General features: G+C 38.9%; 1 protein-coding gene and 1 pseudogene across 12 annotated transcripts in view; one reads left to right on the top strand and one right to left on the bottom strand.

Moving 5' to 3' along the window:
• CEP170 (centrosomal protein 170) overlaps nt 1-22,959 on the top strand; it is a 134,430-nt gene that overhangs the window by 31,172 nt on the left and 80,299 nt on the right. For all 12 annotated transcript variants that reach the window (XM_055323748.1, XM_055323747.1, XM_055323746.1 and 9 more), the window contains exon 2: nt 2,716-2,861. In XM_055323748.1, coding sequence (XP_055179723.1) covers nt 2,757-2,861 — 105 coding nt within the window. In that variant the 5' untranslated portion in view covers nt 2,716-2,756. The remainder of the gene's footprint in view (nt 1-2,715; nt 2,862-22,959) is intronic.
• On the bottom strand, nt 21,690-22,786 carry LOC129508730 (glyceraldehyde-3-phosphate dehydrogenase-like; annotated as a pseudogene).

Here is a 22,959-nt window from a genome sequence, read left to right as displayed (position 1 = left end):
TCTATTTATTCATGAGAGACATGGAGAGAAAGAGAAGAGGCAGATACATAGTTCAGAGGGAAAGCAGGCTCCTCACAGGGAGCCTGACAATGGGACTCGATCTCCAGATTGAGTCATGCCCTGAGCTGCCAAAATCCAGTAGTCCCTATTGTTTGGATTTTACAGAATATTATTTGCCTGTTTTAGTGAAACCCACTGTTTCTTGTATGTGCTGATAAATTTATAATCCATGATATTTTTACCTTGACATAAAATTCTACATTTTGTAGGATTTTGCTTTAATGTATAGATATAGTTCTTATTGCAGAATGTTTCAGTTCACCGTAGTATAATTCGCTTCTATTTAAATTGTAACAGAATGTGCCATTTCTTTTTTTTAAAAAATATTTATTTATGATAGTCACAGAGAGAGAGAGAGAGAGAGAGGCAGAGACACAGGCAGAGGGAGAAGCAGGCTCCATGCACCGGAAGCCCGATGTGGGATTCGATCCCGGGTCTCCAGGATAGCGCCCTGGGCCAAAGGCAGGCGCCAAACTGCTGCACCACCCAGGGATCCCCAGAATGTGCCATTTCTTGGAAAAAATGTTTACAAATAGTTTTTTGATTCCTAAGAAAAAAGTATTGAGTAGATACTATCATTACCCTATTTTAGGAAAGAATAAACTAATGAGCAGGAGAGAAGTAACTTTGCCCCAGGTCATGTTGTATAAAAAGTAAAGTGTTGCAATCAAGAGACAAGACAGATTCTTGATCTGTCAATCTGACTCCAAAGTTTAAGTTCTAAATGACATAGCCACCTTCTGTAGCACAGTGGTTCTCAAAGCTCAATCCACAGGCCTCTGGGAGTTCTGAAACCATTTCAGAGGTTCAAGAGGTTAAAACTATTTTCATAATAACATCAAAACATTATTTACCTTTTTTGAACTTCTAGTATAAAAAGAAAGGTGGGTAAAGCTGCTCGTTGCTTGGCATAGATCTAGGCCGAACTATACTAATAGTAATTGTATCCTTCACTGCCATGTACCTGCAGTTAAAAAAAAGAAAATCCAGTTTCACTTAAGAATGTCTTTGATAAAGTGGTAAAAATGAGTCACATCTTTTTTAATATTCTGTACAAGTAATTGGAAGGACATATAAAGCACTTATGTTGTATACCAAAGTACCTGGTTGTCCCAGTGGGAAGCATCTGTATCATTGAGTTGTGAACTTCACTACCCACTTGTTTCATGGAGCACCTTGTTACTTGAAACAATGACTGATGGGCAAATTTATGGTTTTGTAGACTTGAGTATTTTGCAAACAAAGCCTGTCATCTCAAAAAAAAAAAAAAAAAAAGAACTGGTAGTATTTTGTTGTCAATAAAATTTGAGGTTTCAAGAGAAAATTAGGATTTTAGAAAACTTGATTCTGCCACCATGATCCTCACAGCTACCTAGCACTTAAAGGCTTTTTTGAGGAGATGAGTGGTGAAATTAATGAATGGGATGTTTTTAAATAATAAAATGAATGTGTCATCATTTGGAAGATCTGTGTAACTCAGGGAACCAATATTTTCCAAATGATGAATTTATAATACAAGATTCCTTCAAAGTTGAAGATGAATTTTCATGTAGCATACTATAAAAAGTTTCAGATATCTTATTATAAGTAAACTTCAAGAAACTTGAAGTTCAAAGTTTTGATGTAGTATCAAAGAAAAAACTACAGTTCTTTGAGAAAACTATTAATTAAATAAATAAAATAAAATAAATAAAATAAAATAAAATAAATAAATTTCTCTTTTCTAATTATCTGAATGAAGGCAGGCCTTCTTTTTTAAATGAATAAATCTTCGTTTCTCAGTTTTTATTTCTTTTTATGGTAAATGACATATGTAACCCATATAAACAAAATGCTCTTTGGGGTTCTTTTTTTAAAAAATAGTGAAATGAGGGGTGTCTGGTTGACTCAGTTAAGCATCTGCCTTCAGGTCGTGGTCCTGGGGTCCTGGGATCGAGCCATGCATGGGCTCCCTGCTCACTGGGTAGTCTGCTTCTCCCTTTCTCTGCCTTTCCCGCATTCATGCTCTCTCTCGCTCTTGCTCTCTGTCTCTCAAATAAATTTTTAAAAAAATAAAACAAAAGGGTGTAATGGGTTCCAAGAACAAAAAACGAAAAAATTGCTACTCTAGAAAAATGTCCTAAGAAAGTGAAGTACATGTGAGGACAGAGAAATTGCAATTGCATAGTTTTAAAAGTTCTTTCAGTGGTCTGTGCTTCGTTGACAATTTCTTTGGTTTTTACTTACAGTTCTTAATCAGATATCAAATATATACATTTGAACTTCGTCTTTCTCAAATTATTTATAAATCAGACATTTATTTGTATAATGTTGGTTTTTACTCAGGTTAACATAATATCATGATCATTTACTTGAGAATTGTAGACCTTTATAAGCTGTGCTCAAAGCCTTTCAGAAGTGTGATAAGTGTGAATTGGTTGACTATTTAATTTAATATCTTCCTTTTTAATTGAACTCTTAATATTGAGTCTTTGGACTTAATACACTCCTGAGAATTTGGTAAATCTATTGTGTTGTAGGACCTCTGGACTGTTTACTTAGCTAGGAGTAGATGATTAATGCAGTTCTATTCTTAAGCCTGCTTTAAAAAGTTTGATGAATAGATACTAAAGCTAAAAATTTCTGAATGTATGTTTTTCTTCAATATCTCTGCAGGATGACGTAGTTTTGCCAGAGACTTAGAAGCTAAGCAGAAAATGAGCTTAACATCCTGGTTTTTGGTGAGCAGTGGAGGCACTCGCCACAGGCTGCCACGAGAAATGATTTTTGTTGGAAGAGATGACTGTGAGCTCATGTTGCAGGTAATTGCATTAGACTTCTAGACGTGTCTACTCAAAACCTGGAACTGGTATAAAATATTCTTCTGTTCCTTTGGAGAATAACACTACATAGATTTGAACTTTCTGGCTCTCCTTCTTTTAACTCTAGCTACCAGTTTAATTAATTTTCTCCCTCTTGAATCGCCTAAAAATTAGCTTTAAGTCTTGGGGAATATATTTTGAAAAATGAGATCTTAGAGTAGAGAAGTTTATTTTCAAGTAAGAAGTTTCACATTATGTACTTTAAGACTTGTAAATAATTCATAAAATTAGCATAGCATGAAGTAAAACTGAATTTTAATAATGAATGCTTCAGTGATAGGGAAATTAGTTTCTCTGCTTCTTTTCAAGATGTTCATTATGATACCTTTCAGTAGATTGAGCATAATTAAAGATTGATGGTATTTACTGCATTATGTATAAAGAAGTTACTTTTAAAACATATTTACAATGTGGGATCCCTGGGTGGCGCAGCGGTTTGGCGCCTGCCTTTGGCCCAGGGCACGATCCTGGGGACCCGGGATCGAATCCCATGTCGGGCTCCCGGTGCATGGAACCTGCTTCTCCCTCTGCCTGTGTCTCTGGCTCTCTCTCTCTTTATTTATTTATCGTAAATAAATAAAAAAAAAAATTAAAAAAAACATATTTACAATGTATTTGAGTAAGGTAATTAGAAAAATGGATCTCCAGATTTTTGAGAATTAGTTATTTTAACAGGTTCCTGTCAGTTTGGAATTAAGTCTTATCCCCTTACTCTTCCTCCTTTTTCTGTTGTTAAAAACTGTAAACAAATACTTAAGGATAGAAATGTTCATTCTGTTAGCCTAGTAGTTCTCAGCTGGGGTGATCTTGCCACCCCCTGCACAAAGGACATTTGGCAATATCGGATTGTTAAATGTGGTGGGAGGTTGGATGTGGTCACAGCTGACATTTAGTAGGTAGAGGCCAAGAGGCCACATGTGCTATTAAGCATCCTATAGTGTACAGCATACTTCTCTCCCCACCCTAAACACACACAACAAGGAGGTATCTGGCTCTAAATATCTATAGTGCTGAGATTGAGAAACCCTGAGTTATCCCTAGAAAAATCAAATTTACATATGTTAGTTATACATGTTTACTTTAAAATTAGGGAACTTATTTTACAGTTCTGGGACAATAAAACTTAAGCCACTATATAGCTATGTGAGTATAGTATATGAATGTACTAAGTGTAGTGTATGAGTAAGTTGCATACAATGACACCTTAATTAAACAACATAAGTGCTAGGAATAGAGTAGTACAGATATTTTTTGTGGTTCTCAGTGAGATAAGGTGTTGAGAGTGCCAACTGACAAAAAGGCAGTACTGATTCTGTTTGGATAAAGGCCTCATAGAATTGGACCCTATCTTAGGCACAAATAGGGGGAGCTCATTTACCAGAGAGTGAAGAGGTGCTTTCTATGTGGCATTTGTATCAACCAGCCAGGAAATGTGAGAATGATTCTTAAGGAGCTTGCAGGATAAGTCTCGTCTTAGATGGAAATAAGAATATTAAGAGACATGACTGTTATGGTGTCTATTCCTGGACTATGTATAACAAATGGAAGTTGTCTGACAATTTCTGAGGAGGAGGGAGAAAGCTGTGAGTCTAAGGAGAACAAGGTAGTTCCAGTTCACAGGACATCAGAGAGGAAAGAGGTACACAGAAAAAGAACTTGGCAGGGGTAATCCTTCAGTATTCTGTAGAGTATTGTTTAGCACAGATATGTGAAGAAAATAACCCAGAGAGGGGGGAAAAAAGCAAAGAAAAGGATAGAGTTGACAGTGTGGGGCAGTAGCATGGTCAGGAATGGTGCCTCTCTTAACAGCAAGACTGCAAAACCTCGTAATTCATGAGGCATTGATCTGATCTCTACCCCCTCAGTAGTAGCGAGTAATTTACCATAGACTGAGTTCTGCCTTCATCTAAATCTGAAAAGCGTACCCAAGGGTCACACTCTTTTCAAGTAACTTAACTATGTCCCATAACAAAGTTCAAGAATATTTATAGGAATACAGAAATATCCAACATTCCCAAAAGGCAAAATTTATAGTGTCTGGTATATAATAAAAACTCAGTCTTGTAAAGAAGCAGAAAAATGTGACCCATAATAAAGACTGATAATAAAAGATGTTTCTGAAGAGTTTGGCTAAGTTTGGCAAAGTAAAAACTTGTCAAAGTCTGGCAAAATTAAAAAAAAAAAAAGGGTAAAACAATCCTGAAAAGGATTCCAAAACACTACAAAGCTGGTGATACTGACTTGTATAAAGGCAGACTCTATATAGACAAGTGGAATAGAATAGAGAGCGTAGAAATAAACCTCTGTATATATCTGTGGCTGTATCTGGTTTGAATTGTGTCCCCCTATAAAACGTATTGAAGCATTAATCTTCCATACCTGCAAATGTGCCCTTATTTAGAAATAGCCAAGATAAAGTCATTAGGATGGACACTAATCTAATATGACTCAATGTCCTCATAAGGAAAGGAAAAGACAGACCCAGAGGAAAAACAGCTATGTAAAAACAGAAGTGGAGATGACAGGCTGCCAGAAACCAAAGAACACCTGAGTCCACCAGAAGCTGGAAGAGGCAAGGAAAGAAAAGATCCTCTCCACAAGTGTTAGAGGAAATAAGGCCCTATCTTATTTCCTTGATTTTGGATTTTTAGAGTCCAGACTGTGAGAGGATAAATTTATGTTGTTTTAAGCCATCTTGTGATACTTTGTTAGGAAACTATTACAATGGACAACTTATTTTTTTGAGAGTGTTAAGTTCATTCAGTGTAGGAAAGAATAGACTCTTTCGCAGATGAGGCTTGAGATAACTGGATTTCCATATACAAAAGAATGAAGTTGGATCCCTGCCACACATCATATAAAAATTAATTTAAAATGGACCAATGACCTAAATTTAAGAGCTAAAGCCATAAAGCTCTTAGAAGAAAACATAGGGATAAGCCATCATAACCTTAGATTTGGCAGTGGATTCTTAGATATGACACCAATAGCACCAGCCCCAAAGGAAAGAGTAGGTAAATGAGACTTCGTTAAAATAAAAAACTTGGATATCTAAGGACATTACCCCTCAAATGAAAAGACAACACCTAGAGTGGGAGAAAATATTTGCAAAATTATATATATCTTATAAAGGTTTAAATCCAGAGTATGTAAGATGGCGGAAGAGTAGGATCCCCAAGTCACCTATCTCCACCAACTTACCTAGATAACTTTCAAATCATCCTGAAAACCTACGAATTTGGCCTGAGATTTTTTTTTTTTTTTTACTATTTAGGACACCTTTATTTATTTATTTTTTTTTTTTGCATTTAAATTGGTTTTTTTTTTTTATAAATTAATTTTTATTGGTGTTCAATTTACCAACATACAGAATAACACCCAGTGCTCATCCCGTCAAGTGTCCCCCTCCGTGCCTGTCACCCATTCACCCCCACCCCCCGCCCTCCTCCCCTTCCACCACCCCTAGTTCATTTCCCAGAGTTAGAAGTCTTTATGTTCTGTGTCCCTTTTGGCCTGAGATTTAAAGAGAGTACAGCTGGAATGCTACAGTGAGAAGAGTTTGCACTTCTATCAAGGTAGGAAGACGGGAAAAAAATAAATAAAACAGCATCCAAGAGGGAGGCCCTCCCCCCACCCCGCCCCGCGAGGAGCTGGGCTAAGGCCAGGTAGCGAGTGCCTCCAGGACAGGGAAGTCTAGTCCCAGAGAAACAGGAACTTTACCAATCTTCCCTGACGGAAAGGCGCTCACAGGGAACTCAGGCAGGATCCCAGGAGGGGCAGTGGAGCCCCCAGGTTCCCGGGGCTACTAACAGATGAAGTGTGGCCCAGGGGAGAGGGCGCCACACACCACGGGCGGAGCTCCGAAAAGGGCTGGAGTGCACCCGGTGGGGCCCCGGGAGCCGCTCAGGCAGCAGCTCTGTGCAGAGGGGGCTGTGCAGCCCGGGAGCACAATTCCAGCGGCGCAGACCCTGGAGCCCAGGGCGCCGGGGGACATAGCCCAGGATCTGGCGCTCCCCTTGGGACAGGCGGAGGCTGGGAGGACACAGGACAATAAGGACGCTCCTGCCACCATCGACCCTGAGCTGTGCAGATCAGCACCCCCCGCCCCCAGAGCATCCAGGCCCCTGTGGACTGGGAGACAGCAGTAGTTGCTGGTAGAGCTGACTCCAGAGCTGGAGAGCTGGCTGCCGCCACTGTTGTTGTTCCTCCTGGTGTCGCCTTGTGCCTGGAACTGAGCAGGGCGCCAGGGAGCAGGGGCCTCATAGGATAAACAGCTCCCACAGAGCCCGGCACCCAGCAGGGGGCGGGGCAGCTCCCCCAGGTGCACACACCTGAGAATCAGCACAGCAGGCCCCTTCCCCAGAAGACCAGCTGGAAGGACAGGGGAAGAGCAAGTTCTTGACCAAGCAGCACTGGAAAGTTCCAGGGGAAGTCGAAGGACTTACAGTTTATAGAATCAGAGAACACCCCTCCTTGTCTTTTGTTTGTTGTTTGTTCCCTCCCCTTTTTTTTCTTTTTTCTTCCTTTTTCCAGTACGACTTGCTTTTAGCCACTCTGCACTGAGCAAAATGACTAGAAGGAAGAACTCACCACAAAAGAAACAGAAACAGTACTCTCTTCCACAGAGTTACAGAATTTGGATTACAATTCAATGTCAGAAAGCCAATTCAGAAGAACAATTATAAAGCTACTGGTGGCTCTGGAAAAAAGCATAAAGGAATCAAGAGGCTTCATGACTGCAGAATTTAGATCTAAGAAGGCCAAAATTAAAAATCAGTTAAATGAGTTGCAATCCAAACTGGAGGTCCTAACGACGAGGGTTAATGAGGTAGAAGAACGAGTGAGTGACATAGAAGACAAGTTGATGTCAAGGAACGAGGCTGAGGAAAAAAGAGGAAAACAAAAGATCATGAGGAAAGGTTAAGGGAAATAAATGACAGCCTCAGAAGGAAAAATCTACGTTTAATTGGAGTTCTAGACGGCACTGAAAGGGACAGAGGATCAGAAAGTATATTTGAACAAATCATAGCTGAGAACTTCCCTAACCTGGGGAGGGAAACAGGCATTCAGATACAGGAGATAGAGAGATCCCCCACTTAAAATCAATAAAAACCATTTAACATCCTGACATTTAATATTGAAACTTGCAGATTCCAAAGATACAGACAAGATCCTTAAAGCATCAAGGGACAAGAAATCCCTAATCTTTATGGGGAGAAGTCTTAGGTTAACAGCAGACCTCTCCACAGAGACCTGGCAGGCCAGAAAGGGCTGGCAGGATATATTCAGGGTCCTAAATGAGAAGAACCTGCAGCCAAGAGTACTTTATCCAGCAAGGCTCTCATTCAGAATAGAAGGAGAGATAAAGAGCTTCCAAGAGAGGCAGAAACTGAAAGAATATGTGACCACCAAACCAGCTCTACAAGAAATATTAAGGGGGACTCTGTAAAAGAAAGAGGAAGTCCAAGGAAACAATCACAAAAACAGGGACTGAATAGGTATTATGATAACACTAAATTCCTATCTTTCAATAGTAACTGAACGTGAATGGGCTAAATGATCCCATTAAAAGGCACAGGGTTTCAGACTGGATAAAAAAGGAAGACACATCTATTTGCTGTCTACAGAGACTCATTTTAGACGTAAGGACACCTACAGCCTGAAAATAAAAGGTTGGAGAACCATTTACCATTCAAATGGTCCTCAAAAGAAAGCTGGGGTAGCCATCCTTATATCAGATAAACTAAAATTTACCCCGAAGACTGTAGTGAGAGATGAAGAGGGACACTATATCATACTTAAAGGATCTATCCAACAAGAGAACTTAACAATCCTCAATATATATGCCCCGAATGTGGGAGCTGCCAAATATATCAATCAATTAATAACCAAAGTTAAGACATACTTAGATAATAATAGACTTATACTTGGTGACTTCAATCTAGCGCTTTCTACACTCGATAGGTCTTCTAAGCACAACATCTCCAAAGAAACGAGAGCTTTAAATGATACACTGGACCAGATGGATTTCACAGATGTCTGCAGAACTTTACACCCAAACTCAACTGAATACACATTCTTCTCAAGTGCACATGGAACTTTCTCCAGAATAGACCACATACTGGGTCACAAATCGGGTCTGAACCGATACCAAAAGATTGGGATCGTCCCCTGCATATTCTCAGACCATAACGCCTTGAAATAGAACTAAATCACAACAAGAAGTTTGGAAGGACTTCAAACACTTGGAGTTTAAGGACCATCCTGCTAAAAGATGAAAGGGTCAACCAGGAAATTAAGGAAGAGTTTAAAAGATTCATGGAAACTAATGAGAATGAAGATACAACTGTTCAAAATCTTTGGGATGCAGCAAAAGCAGTCCTGAGGGGGAAACACATCGCAATACAAGCATCCATTCAAAAACTGGAAAGAACTCAAATACAAAAGCTAACCTTACACATAAAGGAGCTAGAGAAAAAACAGCAAATAGATCCTACACCCAGCAGAAGAAGAGAGTTAATAAAGATTCGAGCAGAACTCAACGAAATCGAGACCAGAAGAACTGTGGAACAGATCAACAAAACCAGGAGTTGGTTCTTTGAAAGAATTAATAAGATAGATAAACCATTAGCCAGCCTTATTAAAAGAAGAGAGAGAAGACTCAAATTAATAAAATCATGAATGAGAAAGGAGAGATCACTACCAACACCAAGAAAATACAAACGATTTTAAAAACATATTATGAACAGCTGTATGCCAATAAATTAGGCAATCTAGAAGAAATGGATGCATTTCTGGAAAGCCACAAACTACCAAAACTGGAACAGGAAGAAATAGAAAACCTGAACAGGCCAATAACCAGGGAGGAAATTGAAGCAGTCATCAAAAACCTCCCAAGACACAAAAGTCCAGGGCCAGATAGCTTCCCAGGGGAATTCTATCAAACGTTTAAAGAAGAAATGATATCTATTCTACTAAAGCTGTTTGGAAAGATAGAAAGAGATGGAGTACTTCCAAATTCATTCTATGAGGCCAGCATCACCTTAATTCCAAAACCAGACAAAGACCCCACCAAAAAGGAAAATTATAGACCAATATCCTTGATGAACACATGCAAAAATTCTCAACAAGATACTAGCCAGTAGGATCCAACAGTACATTAAGAAGATTATTCACCATGTCCACGTGGGATTAATCCCCGGGATGCAAGGCTGGTTCAACACTCGTAAAGCAGTCAATGTGATAGATCATATCAACAAGAGAAAAAACAAGAACCATGTGATCCTCTCAATAGATGCAGAGAAAGCATTTGACAAAATACATCATCCATTCTTGATCAAAGCTCTTCAGAGTGTAGGGATAGAGGGAACATTCCTCAGCATCTCCAAAGCCATCTACAAAAATCCCACAGCAAATATCATTCTCAATGGGGAAACACTGGGAGCCTTTCCCCTAAGATCAGGAACATGACAGGGATGTCCATTCTCACCACTGCTATTCAACATAGTACTACAAGTGTTCACCTCAGCAATCAGGCAACAAAAAGAAAAGGCATGCAGATTGGCAAAGAAGTCAAATTCTCCGTCTTTGCAGATGACATGATACTGTACATAGAAAACCCAAAAGCCTTCACCCCAAGATTGCTAGAACTCATACAGAAATTCGGGAGTGTGGCAGGATACAAAATCAATGCCCAGAAATCAGTGGCATTTCTATACACTAACAATGAGACTGAAGAAAGAGAAATTAAGGAGTCAATCCCATTTACAATTGCACTGAGAAGCATAAGATACCTAGCAATAAACCTAACCAAAGAGGTAAAGGATCTATACTCTAAAAACTACAGAACACTTCTGAACGAAATTGAGGAAGACACAAAGAGATGGAAAAATATTCCATGCTCATGGATTGTAAGAATTAATATAGTGAAAATGTCAATGTTACCCAGGGCAATTTACACATTTAATGCAATCCCTATCAAAATACCATGGACTTTCTTCAGAGAGTTGGAACAAATCATCTTAAGATTTGTGTGGAATCAGAAAAGATCCCGAATAGCCAGGGGAATATTAAAAAAGAAAACCAGAGCTGGAGGCATCACAATGCCAGCTTTCAGGTTGTACTATAAAGCTGTGGTCATCAAGACAGTGTGGTACTGGCACAAAAACAGACACATAGGTCAATGGAACAGAATAGAGAACCCAGAAGTGGACCCTCAACTTTATGGTCAACTAATATTCAACAAAGCAGGAAAGAATATCCACTGGAAAAAAGACAGTCTCTTCAATAAATGGTGCTGGGAAAATCGGAAAGCCACATGCAAAAGAATGAAACTAGACTGTTGTCTTACACTATACACAAAGATAAACTCAAAATGGATGAAAGTTCTAAATGTGAAACAATCCATCAAAATCCTAGAGGAGAACACAGGCAACACCCTTTTTTAACTCAGCCACAGCAACTTCTTGCAAGATAACATCCATGAAGGCAAGTGACACAAAAGCAAAAATGAATTATTGGGACTTCATCAAGATAAAAAGCTTCTGCACAGCAAAAGAAACAGTCAACAAAACTAAAAGACGACCTACAGAATGGGAGAAGGTATTTGCAAATGACCTGTCATATGAAGGGCTAGTATCTGAGATCTATAAAGAACTTATTAAATTTAACAGCAAAGAAACAAACAGTCCAATCATGAAATGTGCAAAAGACATGAAGAGAAATCTCACAGAGGAACGCATAGACATAGACATGGCCAACAAGCACATGAGAAAATCCTCTGCATCACTGGCCATCAGGGAAATAGAAATCAAAACCACAATGAGATACCACCTCACACCAGTGAGAATGGGGAAAATTAACAAGACAGGAAACAGCAAATGTTGGAGAGGATGTGGAGAAAGGGGAACCCTCTTGCACTATTGGTGGGAATGTGAGCTGGTGCAGCCACTCTGGAAAACTGTGTGGAGGTTGCTCAAAGAGTTAAAAATAGATCTGCCCTACAACCAGCAATTGCACTGCTGGGGATTTACCCCAAAGATATAGATGCAGTGAAACAGCAGGACACCTGCACCCTAATGTTCATAGCAGCAATGTCCACAGTAGCCAAACTGTGGAAGGAGCCTCGGTGTCCATGGACAGGTGAATGTATAAAGAAGATGTGGTTTATGTATACAATGGAATATTACTCAGCAATTAGAAATGACAAATACCCACGATTTGCTTCGATGTGGGTAGAACTGGAGGGTATTATGCTGAGTGAAGTAAGTCGATTGGAGAAGGACAAACATCATATGGTCTCATTCATTTGGGGAATATAAAACTTAGTGAAAGGGAATAAAGGGGAAAGGAGAGAAAATATCAGGGTGACAAAGCATGAGAGACACCTAACTCTGGGAAACAAGCAAGGGGTAGTGGAAAGGGAGGTGGGCAGGCGGTTGAGGTGACTGGGTGACGGGCACCGAGGGGGACGCTTGACGGGATGAGCACTGGGTGTTAATGCTATATGTTGGCAAATTGAACTCCAGTTAAAATTTTTTTAAAAAAATCCAGAGTATAAAAAAAAAAAAAATCCAGAGTATATGAAGAATTCCTACAACTCTAAGACAAGCAGCCAAATTAAAAAATGGACAAGAGACTTGACTAGACATTTCTCCAAAGAAGATATAAAAATGCTCAGTAAACTCATGAAAAAGATCATGAACAACATCATTCATCATTAAGAAATGGTAGTCAAAACCATAGTGAGACAGCACTTCACATCTACTAAGATGGCTAGTATTTTTTTTAAAACAGGAAAATAAATGTCAGTGAAGATGTGGAGAAATTGAAAGTCTTGTATGTTGCTGGTGGGATTGTAAAATGGTTTCACTGCTGTAGAAAATAGTTTTTAGTGGTTCCTCAAAATGGACATAGACCAGCAATTCCACTTTCAGGTATATATCCAGTAATTGTGTGCAAGGTCTGGAACACATGCTTGTGTGTCATTGTTCATTACAGCATTCATTATTCACATAACCAAAAGGTGGAAACAGCCCCAGTGTTTAGCCACAAATGAATTGTATAAACAAAATGCAATGTATATACATATAATGGATTATTACTGACTTGTAAAAAGGAATGAAGTTCTCATACATGCTGCAACATAAATGAACTTTGAAAACATTATGCTAAGTGAAATAAACCAGACACAAAGGACAAATGCTACATAATTTCATTTCTTTGGAAATAGCTAGAATTGGCAAGTTCATAGACATAGAGAGGGTTAGCAGCTACCAGTGGCTGGGAGAAAGAGGTTTGGGGAGTTATTGGTTAAGAGTTACAGAGTTTCGGGGCAGCCTAGGTGGCTCAGCGGTTTAGCACCTGCCTTTGGCCCAGGGCGTGATCCTGGAGTCCTGGGATCAGGTCCCACATCGGGCTCCCTGCATGGAGCCTGCTTCTCCCTCTGCTGATGTCTCAGCCTCTCTCTCTTTATCTCTCTCTCTCTCTCATGAGTAAATAAATAAAATATTTTTAAAAAAAAGTTACAGAGTTTCTGTTTGGAGTGATTAAAAAAATTTTTGGAAATAGTGTACAACATTGTGTTAGTGCACGTTGTGTTAGTGCACAACATTGTGAATTTAATTAATGCCATAGATCTGTATAGTTACAAATACTTACAATGGCAGGCATTATGCTATAAATATATATATCACCACAATGTAAAAAAAGGAAATAAATGGCTATAGAATTTTAAAGTATCTTTGAATTGAGTCAGGTGATTCATAGTGCCTTTATAACAAACTTAGAGGAAAAATTTTTATTTTAATGAGCAGGAACCAATATTACAGTGCTGTAAAAAGTCAAAACTTAAAATAAGATTTTAATTTAAATTTCATTAATGTTTGTGGTATGAATATCCATCCTATCTATGACTGTTTTTATTTATGCTTTGTTTTTTAAATAGAATGTAAAGGAGATAAGGGAACTCCATGAACAGGCAAGAAAAAGAACAATTTTGATCTGTTCCTCAATCTCCACCCTTAAAGATACTTCTGCCCTTTATCTGATGATAGCACACTTTATAGCCCTCCTCTAGACACAGTAGATTTCTCTGAAAGAGATCTATGAGTAGATTGGCATACTGGTAATCTGGTAGTTTGAATTAGTGCTACAAATTAATAGCACTCTTCGTAGCACTAAAGGACATCTTATCTACAGAAGTAAGAACAAATATTTGCAAATTTTATTTAGTTTTTAAGTGGTTTAATGTTAATCTTTTCTATAGTAGTAAAATAAATGGATAATTAAAACTTACTCCTTATATCATTTTTGAAAAATGAACTAAGCTTATGTACAAATTACAGTGCTAGAAAAGTGAAGAATTTTGTGTTTATAAATGCAAAAGGTATTTGTTTTGAAAGATTAGTGCTCTAGAGCTATTGCAATTGTGTTTTCCTTTTAAAGCCTTTACACAGCTTCAGTGGTTCTGCATTGGCTAGGTTAGTCAGTGTGACAATTAAAATTGTTAGAAGTGCAAATAGCTAGTATTTGATTGCTTTTTAATGAGTAAATAGAAGATTTTAAAATTTTGGTTGATCTAAATCTGCATTTATGGCTTAAAATCTTCAATTTTTAATGTACAGGAAATCACTTGTTAGGTTTTAGAATCTCTGCCTCTGAATAATTTTAAGTAGTTTCTTACCTGTAAAGATTTCAACTACAAATAGATTAACTGGTCTTTGGTGATAATATGGCTTAAACCCAAAGCCGAAGGGAAATAAATGATCCATAAGGTTATATGACCTGTTTGATTACAATTAAAATTTTTTGTTGTTTTATGACAAAAAATAAATTTTTTGAGTTTTATGTTTTTTTAATTTCATCTCATTCCCAAAAAGGTAGTCTAAAGAATGTGATGATTAAGAAGAAAATGTACCTGGATATTAAAGAGTAGATGGTTAAACAAAGGGTTCTGGAATTAGTTCTCCCACTTACCCTGGAAGTCTCCAGCAAATTATTTAGACTTGCTATGCCTGTTTGTCTGGCTGTAGAAAGATGACTGTGCTATGTTCCATAAGACATATTATGCAAAATAAATCTTAGCCAATGATGAAAGCTATAAAGTATAATTATTAGATGGAAATTAACTTTTGTCTGGAGTAACACACATTAATACAACTATTAAAAGTCCCTTGATAGTACTTTTTATTTCTCCGTGTTCATTTATATTATTTTGGTTGTTCCTTTCACCATTTTCCTTAAAGATAGAATCATCCCCATTTTACAGATGGTAAAATTAAGATTAGAAAGACTTAAAGGGCCAGTATCACGTAAGCATTAAGTCATGAAAGCTGGTATTAGAGTCTTGGTCATACTGGCTCAAAATCAAATGACCTTTTTCTTCTACCACTAAGCTGCTGCTGCATGTATATAATCTTAAACTGGTTTGATAACTTACTTCTGCTAGTAAATATATTCAAACTTTTATTGCAATATATGGGATACTTCTAAGTACAAATAGAATTGCACTTTGAAAGGTTCATTATCTAAATCTAATCTTCATAAAATTTTTTATTGCACCAAATAGTTGAATTTTGCTCTGTTTTGAGAAATGTCATCGTACTGACACATGGTTTTTTCCCCCAATGCATAATAAAGACTGTAATGAAGTTATATTTGACTTACTATTTTAATATTTTAACTTTCAAAAAAAATATTTTAACTTTCACACTGATATAAGAAAGTCCCCAGGAGGATAATGGAATATGTTTTGAAGATCATAGGTAACTTATTTTCTTCTGTCCTTGGGGGGCATATAGCAAAGAATAAGTCTCTGTGTATATTCTGTAAAAATGCAGTTGAGCTTTTAAAGAGTCAGCCACAGGGTCTTTAAAAAAGATTTTAAAAGAGTGATGATGCACAATGTCAATCTTTCTTTTTCTCATTAGGTTTTTTTTTTTTTAATTCTATGTTCCATGTATGTCTGTGTTTTAGTAGGAAAAAGAAGTAATAGGAGAAGAAATAATAATGTTAAGAAGTAGCCATTTCATACCAAAAGCACATATGACACATATAAGGTAGTCATTTGCACCATTTCATGTGTTAGCTTTTAGTTAAAATTAGCTTTTCATTGTGCCTGGCCTAGAATTATTTTTTTTTTATTATGATTTATTTGAATTATTTTTTTTTTATTATGATTTATTTGATATCAGACTTTTTGTTGTTTCTTTGTTTTGTTTGTTTCAGAAAAGGAAGTATTTCTTAAATGTAGCAGTGTGGTTGCTTCATTTTAATACTCTTATTTTCCACAGTTTTCTGGTTTTATAATTATCTTGTCTGAGGTCCAAAATTTTTTTGTTTGGGTTTGGTTCTGTTTTAAGCCATCCAGTTTGTAGGTTTCTTAAAATTTGGTCTGAACTTTGTAAGTTCAGTACTTTTAATATTTTATTCTCTTAAGAAAATTTTTCTATCTTCATTCTTCATGAAATGAGATTGGCTAAATAGCATCTGTTTTCTATCCAAAGAACCTTTGCTAAGCATCTACAAATAGGCCCCATGCTGGCCACTGAGGGATCAATGCATATACAGGTAAGGCCTCCCTGTCCTTGTCCACTAAACTAAAAGGAAGTGTCCACTAAAATGAAGTGTGCATATAAACAAGAATAGACATTACAGCACAGAACAGTGATATGTTTGATGTGAGGTGCACAAAAGACAGATTGATCAGTCCTTCCAGCAAGGAAATGTGGAGATGAGAAGTCTGGAAAAATTTCACAGAGGAGATGGCTTCTGCTGAATAATCTTAAAAGATGAATACATGGTTTCTGGAAGGTTTAGTGTGTGACTCAGTACATGGTATTAAAGAAAGCATTGGCATTCCGTGTCTATTAGGTAATTTAAATAGTCCCTTGTGATTTATATATAGGATGTGAAGGCAAACATTTTGAGAGATTAAGACTTGGACGTTAGAAGAGATGAGATCTTGGAGGGCCTTGTGTGCTAGATTAAAGATTGTATTTTACCTTAGCCAGTAAGTATGCTGAGTTTTTACACAGGGCAATATTGCCTTTTTTAAATGCTTCCCATGCCTTATGTCATTTAATCCTCACAAACAAACCTCTGAGATAGGTCTTTTTTATAGATGATAAGACAAAGATTAGTTATTTTACTAAGGCCACACAGTTGCCAGATGTCTCGACCAGTTCTTTTGGACTCCAGCACTTGCACTTTAAACTGTTAATCTATATTGCTGCTCAGAAATTGGAGCACAGAATTGTATAAGCACTTAGGAGGTGAGGTGAGGTTCTAAAATGAAGACAAAAGTATGAGAGGGATTGAAAAGTTAGGATGTACTTTCTAGTTAATGAGGACCAGAGAGAAAAAGAGCCTCAGACCTAGCATCTTTGGCATAGAAATGAATGAAATAACGTTTCAGGAGGTGTACTTTTGAGGAACCAGGTAGTGAGTTTGAGGTTTTGAAGGGACATCCAGATTGAGATAATCAGTAGAAAACAGGAAATAAATATGTGAAGCTGAGCAGAGTAGTCTGAGCAGAAGGTAGACGTTTGGGAGTTGGGAGCATGAAGGGATAGAGAGAGCCAGAGGGAGCTGGATTACAGGGAAGGAAGTAAAAGAGTGATAGAGTATGGTTGCTTGGGAGAATAGGAAGGGGTCAGAGTATGAGATGACCTACTACAGTCAGAGCACTGAGGTTGCATAATAGTAAGTAATTGTAAATAAGTGAGAGAACTGGAAGAAAGGAGAAAAGTAGTCATAGAGAAAATACTATTTTAGATTCCAGGTGTAGAATCTGTTTCACATAAGATCTAGCAATAGGAGTGGCATGCCAAGATAGGGTATGGAGTTTGGTTGTGGAGTCAGGAAGGCTAGACATGGTTGTCTACATAGATTTTTTTTTTTTAAGATTTTATTTATTTGAGAGAGAGCGCATGAATGGAGGGGAGGGGCAGAGGAAGAGAATCTTCAAGTAGATTCCCTGCTGAGCATAGAGCCTGACAAGGGCTTGATCTCAGGGCCCCGTGTTCATGACCTGAGCTGAAACCAAGAGTCAGACACTCGACCATCTGAGCCACGCAGGTGCTCCCTATATAGATGTTCAAAATCGGTCATGATGAAGTAGGAATTTGAATGAAAATGAAGACTATGAACCATAACTCCAAACTTTAGTCAGAAAATTAAAATGAAGGCTGCTGGGTGGTTTAATCAGTTAGAGCCTGTGACTTAGATCTTGGGGCATGAGTTCAAGCCCCAGACTGGGGGGTAGAGTTTACTCAGGGAAAAAAAAAAAAAGTTAAAATAATCACAGACGATTGCAGCAATCTTAGAGGGGTGTGTATGTGTGTGGAAGTATATAGTGTGTATATATATTTGTTTATACTTGTATGTATATTTATGTATAGGTGGATAACAAGAACTTGAAAAAAAAGTGAAAGGCTTTTCCTTGAAAGGGGAAAGTAATGATCCAAAAGTCACAATAGTACACTGTGGATTTATTCTGTGTTTCTGAACTCAGCAGAATGTTGGATTTAGAAGGTCGGCATCCACTTTAAAGGAACGCAGAAGAAATAGTGTTCTCAGGGGGAAAACCAGATTTCAGTTGAAGGAAGTAAGAGGTAGCCATCTGTGAGAGCTTGAGAATGAAGAGAAGTTTCGGGTAAGGTGGATTCTTGAGAGTGCAATGCAAAGCCATGGGAAGAGAATCTTTCCAGAAAGTAAAAAATTACAAAGAAGGAGGTACATTCTTCTGGGTATTTTCTATAAGGAGGCAGTAACTAGAGAGTCTGGCTTTTTTTTTTTAAGTTGAGATAGAATTAACTTATAATATTGTATTAGTTTCTAGTGGGCAATGATTGACTGTTTGTATATGTTGAGAAGTGATCACCCTAATAAGTATAGTTAATGTCTGTCCCCATACAAAGCTACAGAAAAAAATGGCTTTTCTTATGATGAGGACTTTAGGAGTCTTGCATTCTTACTGGAGTCTTAAAGTGACAAGAATAAGAGAACTAGTAAATATTGACAATCTTTATAGTTTACACCCAATCAGCTAAGGTTTTCCCATTAGGACCACAAGCTTGATGAAGTTAGCAGTCTTTGTCAGGATTTAAATTAGATGTTTGAGAAATTATTAGATTTGCATTGAAATGTCCAAATGGGTTGTGAAAATTAAGGTGTAGTACACCTTCTCCTGGCTTGTGTAATCTAGAGAAAATGTGGATTTGATTATCTGGAAATGAAAATGCATTAATTAATGCTTATATGGTTAGATGTAAGTAGGGAACTTTCCTTATTCATAACTTCATTTTTTCTTGAGCACTCACTAGATATATTATGCTCTACAATCTTGGTTTTCTGCTAAATTTCTTTGATGAATGCTGAAACACTGCCTGCCACCTTGAAAATAGTAGATTGTGGGCAGCCCCAGTGGCCCAACAGTTTAGTACCGCCTTCAACCCGAGGTGTGGTCCTGGAGACCCGGGATCGAGTCCCACATTGGGCTCCCTTCATGGAGCCTGTTTGTCCCTCTGCCTGTGTCTCTGCCTCTCTCTCTCTCTCTCTCTCTCTCTCTCTCTCTCTCTCTCTTTTTGTCTCTCATGAATAAATAAATAAGGTTTATTTATTAAAAAAAAAAAAACATCAGGGGCTCCTGGGGGGCTCAGTTGGTTAACCCTGAGATCAAGCCCCATATCAGGCTCTATGCTCAGCATGAAGTCTACTTGAAGATTCTCTCTGCCGCTTGCCCACCCACACGTGATGTGTGCTCTCTCTCAAATAAATAAATCTTAAACAAGATGCTTTTTCTGACCCCACATAACATCCTCAGTTCATTCCCCAGTCCCTAGTTGGAAAGGCATCTCAACTCAGACTATATTGTCTTCTGGTGTCTTAACGTTTGCTCTACATTCCATGGGAGGCATTCTTGTACTTACCTATCCCCAAACAATTTGAGGGCAAAGTGTATATCAGGTTCAGGATTTTCTGGTTTCTAGCAAGTTTAAGTGTCCTCTCCTAATTGTTTCCTCCTTAGACCATTTTTTTCCTTTTCTTTACCACCTTCTTCCCTCAAAAGCTCTGGTTCCCTGACTCCAGAAGGAGCCCACTTGGCTTATTTTCCAAAGCTTACAGTAACTCCCTTTTCTGTGTGATTTTTGTGTTCTCAGCTTTTCCCCTTGAATTTCAGTTTGCCATTCTAAGGACTTGAACTCTTTCTGTTTCCTTTGTCACAAAGAGATTATTTATGACCATTCATTCGTGTTTATTAAGTGCCTACATATATCTGCAATCACACGTGTCTTACAGCATGCAGAGATTTTTATTCCGCAGACTAATGCAACTTGATAAATCCACAACAAGGAGGAGTTATTTTCCTAAAAGTTGCTACATGTGCTTTTTGTCACCTGAATAACTGAATTTCATACTTCATTAATTTAAACAGAGCAGCAATTTAAAACGCAAAAATAAAAACCAGAATGAAGTTTAAGTAACTTACAGATTTAATGCAGATGTTTCGTAGTGCTAATTGTTGTAATTTGACAGGTAAGCTGTAGAGGAGTAGCAGTAATCCTACAATACAGAAACTTGTTCTTAAGTCTGAGGCTTGTAATTTTTCCTAGAGAAATTGAGGTTTCAGAGAAAACTAAAACAAAAAACAACTTTTAAAACTTTCAAAAAGAACAAGAGTGTATGTATGATAAATGTTTAAGTTTTGTTGAAAAATTGTTTGAAGTCATATACTGTTTCTTCCAAATGTTAGAAGGAAAGAACAAAACTTTTTCAATATGGAATCGAAGCTAACTGAGGAAGGAACTTTTCACTTTAGTGATAGTTATTTGGAAAGGTTGATTTCAACTAGGATATACTCTGTATTGTTGTTTTACTAGTTGCTGACCTTCTCATTTTGTTGCTGTATCTAGGAGTCAGGCCGTGTTCACTCTTGGCTGTAGTAAAAGTATCAGGGCTAATATTTCCTATAGTGTCCCTGTTTTCGTCTCTCCAGTTGATTTTGGAGTTTCTTTAAAGACCCTTTATTCAATAATCAGAATTTAGCAGTTTTTCCCATTGTAATATCTCTTGTGGGTGTGGTGGTAAGATTTGGAGGGAGAAGAGTCATTCTATAATGCTGTGATTAGTTCTCAGTCTTTTGGTGGGACTTCACAAGTGCATCTTAGCTCTTCTTTGTCCCCCTCTTTAGGTGAGACAGGAAGGCTAGAGGACACTTGAGGACACTGGAGCTCAGTATTCCCATTCCCCCATGTCAGTTAGGCTCTGGTAAAACCCTGATGGTGGAACACTGGTAAAATAGTCTTCTTTGAAGACAGGTCATTGTCTGTCTGTGTCTGCGACAGCAGAATGCTCTGGGTGTATTTCAGATTGGCTACTTCTACTTCCAGGCTGAGGGGACACCAGAAGACTTCTCCAGTCTTCACCCTGACATCCTGGTGGGGCTTCTGGAGGTAAAACTCAGAAAACTCCTCAAAGAGGAATATCCCCCACGGCTGTGCCCCTAGGAACTTTATCTTGCAAGCTAGTTGATATTCATGTCTCACAGTTACCTTACCCTTGAGTTTTCCTGCCTTGCTGGCTGCAGCCATGGTTTCTGTTCTCAGGAAGCTGGGATCCTCTGTATTCACCTCTCTCCATTTTTCAGGGTAGACTAGACCTCAATTCTCTGATAAAACTAAGACTGGTTTTTGATTTTCCATTTATGCATCTTTTTTCTTGTTGTCAGGATGGGACTGATGACTTTTTTATTTTTATTTTTTTGACTGGGTACAGTATACTTTATTGATGGTACATGACAAGGTAGGGCTCCCCAAGCCCCTCCCCTTCCTCGGGGTCTAGGATGTAAATTGGAGGTCAGGAGATTCTCAGTGTGTTGGGGGATTAAGTTGGGGCAGGAACTCCCCAGCAGCTGAGGGCCTCTCTCTTCCTCTTGTTCTTGCTGGGGCTGGTGGTCCAGGAGGCTCTTACTCCTTGGAGGCCATGTGGACCATGAGGTCCACTACCCAGTTGCTGTAGCCGAATTCATTGTCATACCAGGAAATGAGCTTGACGAAGTGGTCATTGAGGGCAATGCCAGCCCCGGCGTCGAAGGTGGAAGAGTGGGTGTCACTGTTGAAGTCACAGGAGACAACCTGGTCCTCAGTGTAGCCCAGGATGCCCTTGAGGGGGCCCTCCGATGCCTGCTTCACTACCTTCTTGATGTCATATTTGGCAGCATTCTCCAGGTGGCAGGTCAGATCCACAACTGACACGTTGGGGGTGGGGACACGGAAGGCCATGCCAGTGAGCTTCCCGTTCAGCTCAGGGATGACCTTGCCCACAGCCTTGGCGGCGCCAGTGGAAGCAGGGATGTTGTTCTGTGCAGCCCCTCGGCCGTCACGCCACAGCTTCCCAGAGGGGCCGTCCATGGTCTTCTGGGTGGCAGTGATGGCATGGACGGTGGTCATGAGGCCCTCCACGATGCTGAAGTGGTCATGGATGACTTTGGTGGCTAGAGGAGCCAAGCAGTTGGTGGTGTAGGAGGCATTGCTGACAATCTTGAGGGAGTTGTCATACTTCTCATGCTTCACGCCCATCACAAACATGGGGGCATCAGCAGAAGGAGCAGAGATAATGACCCTTTTGGCCCCACCTTTCAAGTGAGCCCCAGCCTACTCCATGGTGGTAAAGACCCCAGTGGACTCCACAACATACTCAGCACCAACATCACCCCATTTGATGTTGACGGGATCTCACTCCTGGAGGATGGAGATGGACCTCCCGTTGATGACAAGTTTCCCATTCTCAGCCTTGACCGTGCCGTGGAATTTGCCATGGGTAGAATCATACTGGAACGTGTACACCATGTAGTTGAGATCGATGAAGGGGTCATTGATGGCGACAATATCCACTTTGCCAGAGTTAAAAGCAGCCCTGGTGACCAGGCACCCAATACGGCCAAATCTGTTCACTCTGACCTCACCATCATGTCTCGGGGACGCGGCTGGCGCTGCACCAGAAGATGCGGCTGTCTGTTGAACGTGGAGGAGCAGAG

Source organism: Nyctereutes procyonoides, unplaced genomic scaffold (genome assembly GCF_905146905.1).
Source record: "Nyctereutes procyonoides isolate TBG_1078 unplaced genomic scaffold, NYPRO_anot_genome, whole genome shotgun sequence".
Lineage (NCBI taxonomy): Eukaryota > Metazoa > Chordata > Mammalia > Carnivora > Canidae > Nyctereutes > Nyctereutes procyonoides.
Note: the sequence above shows the minus strand (reverse complement) of the source record. Positions and strands in the feature narration are given on the sequence as shown.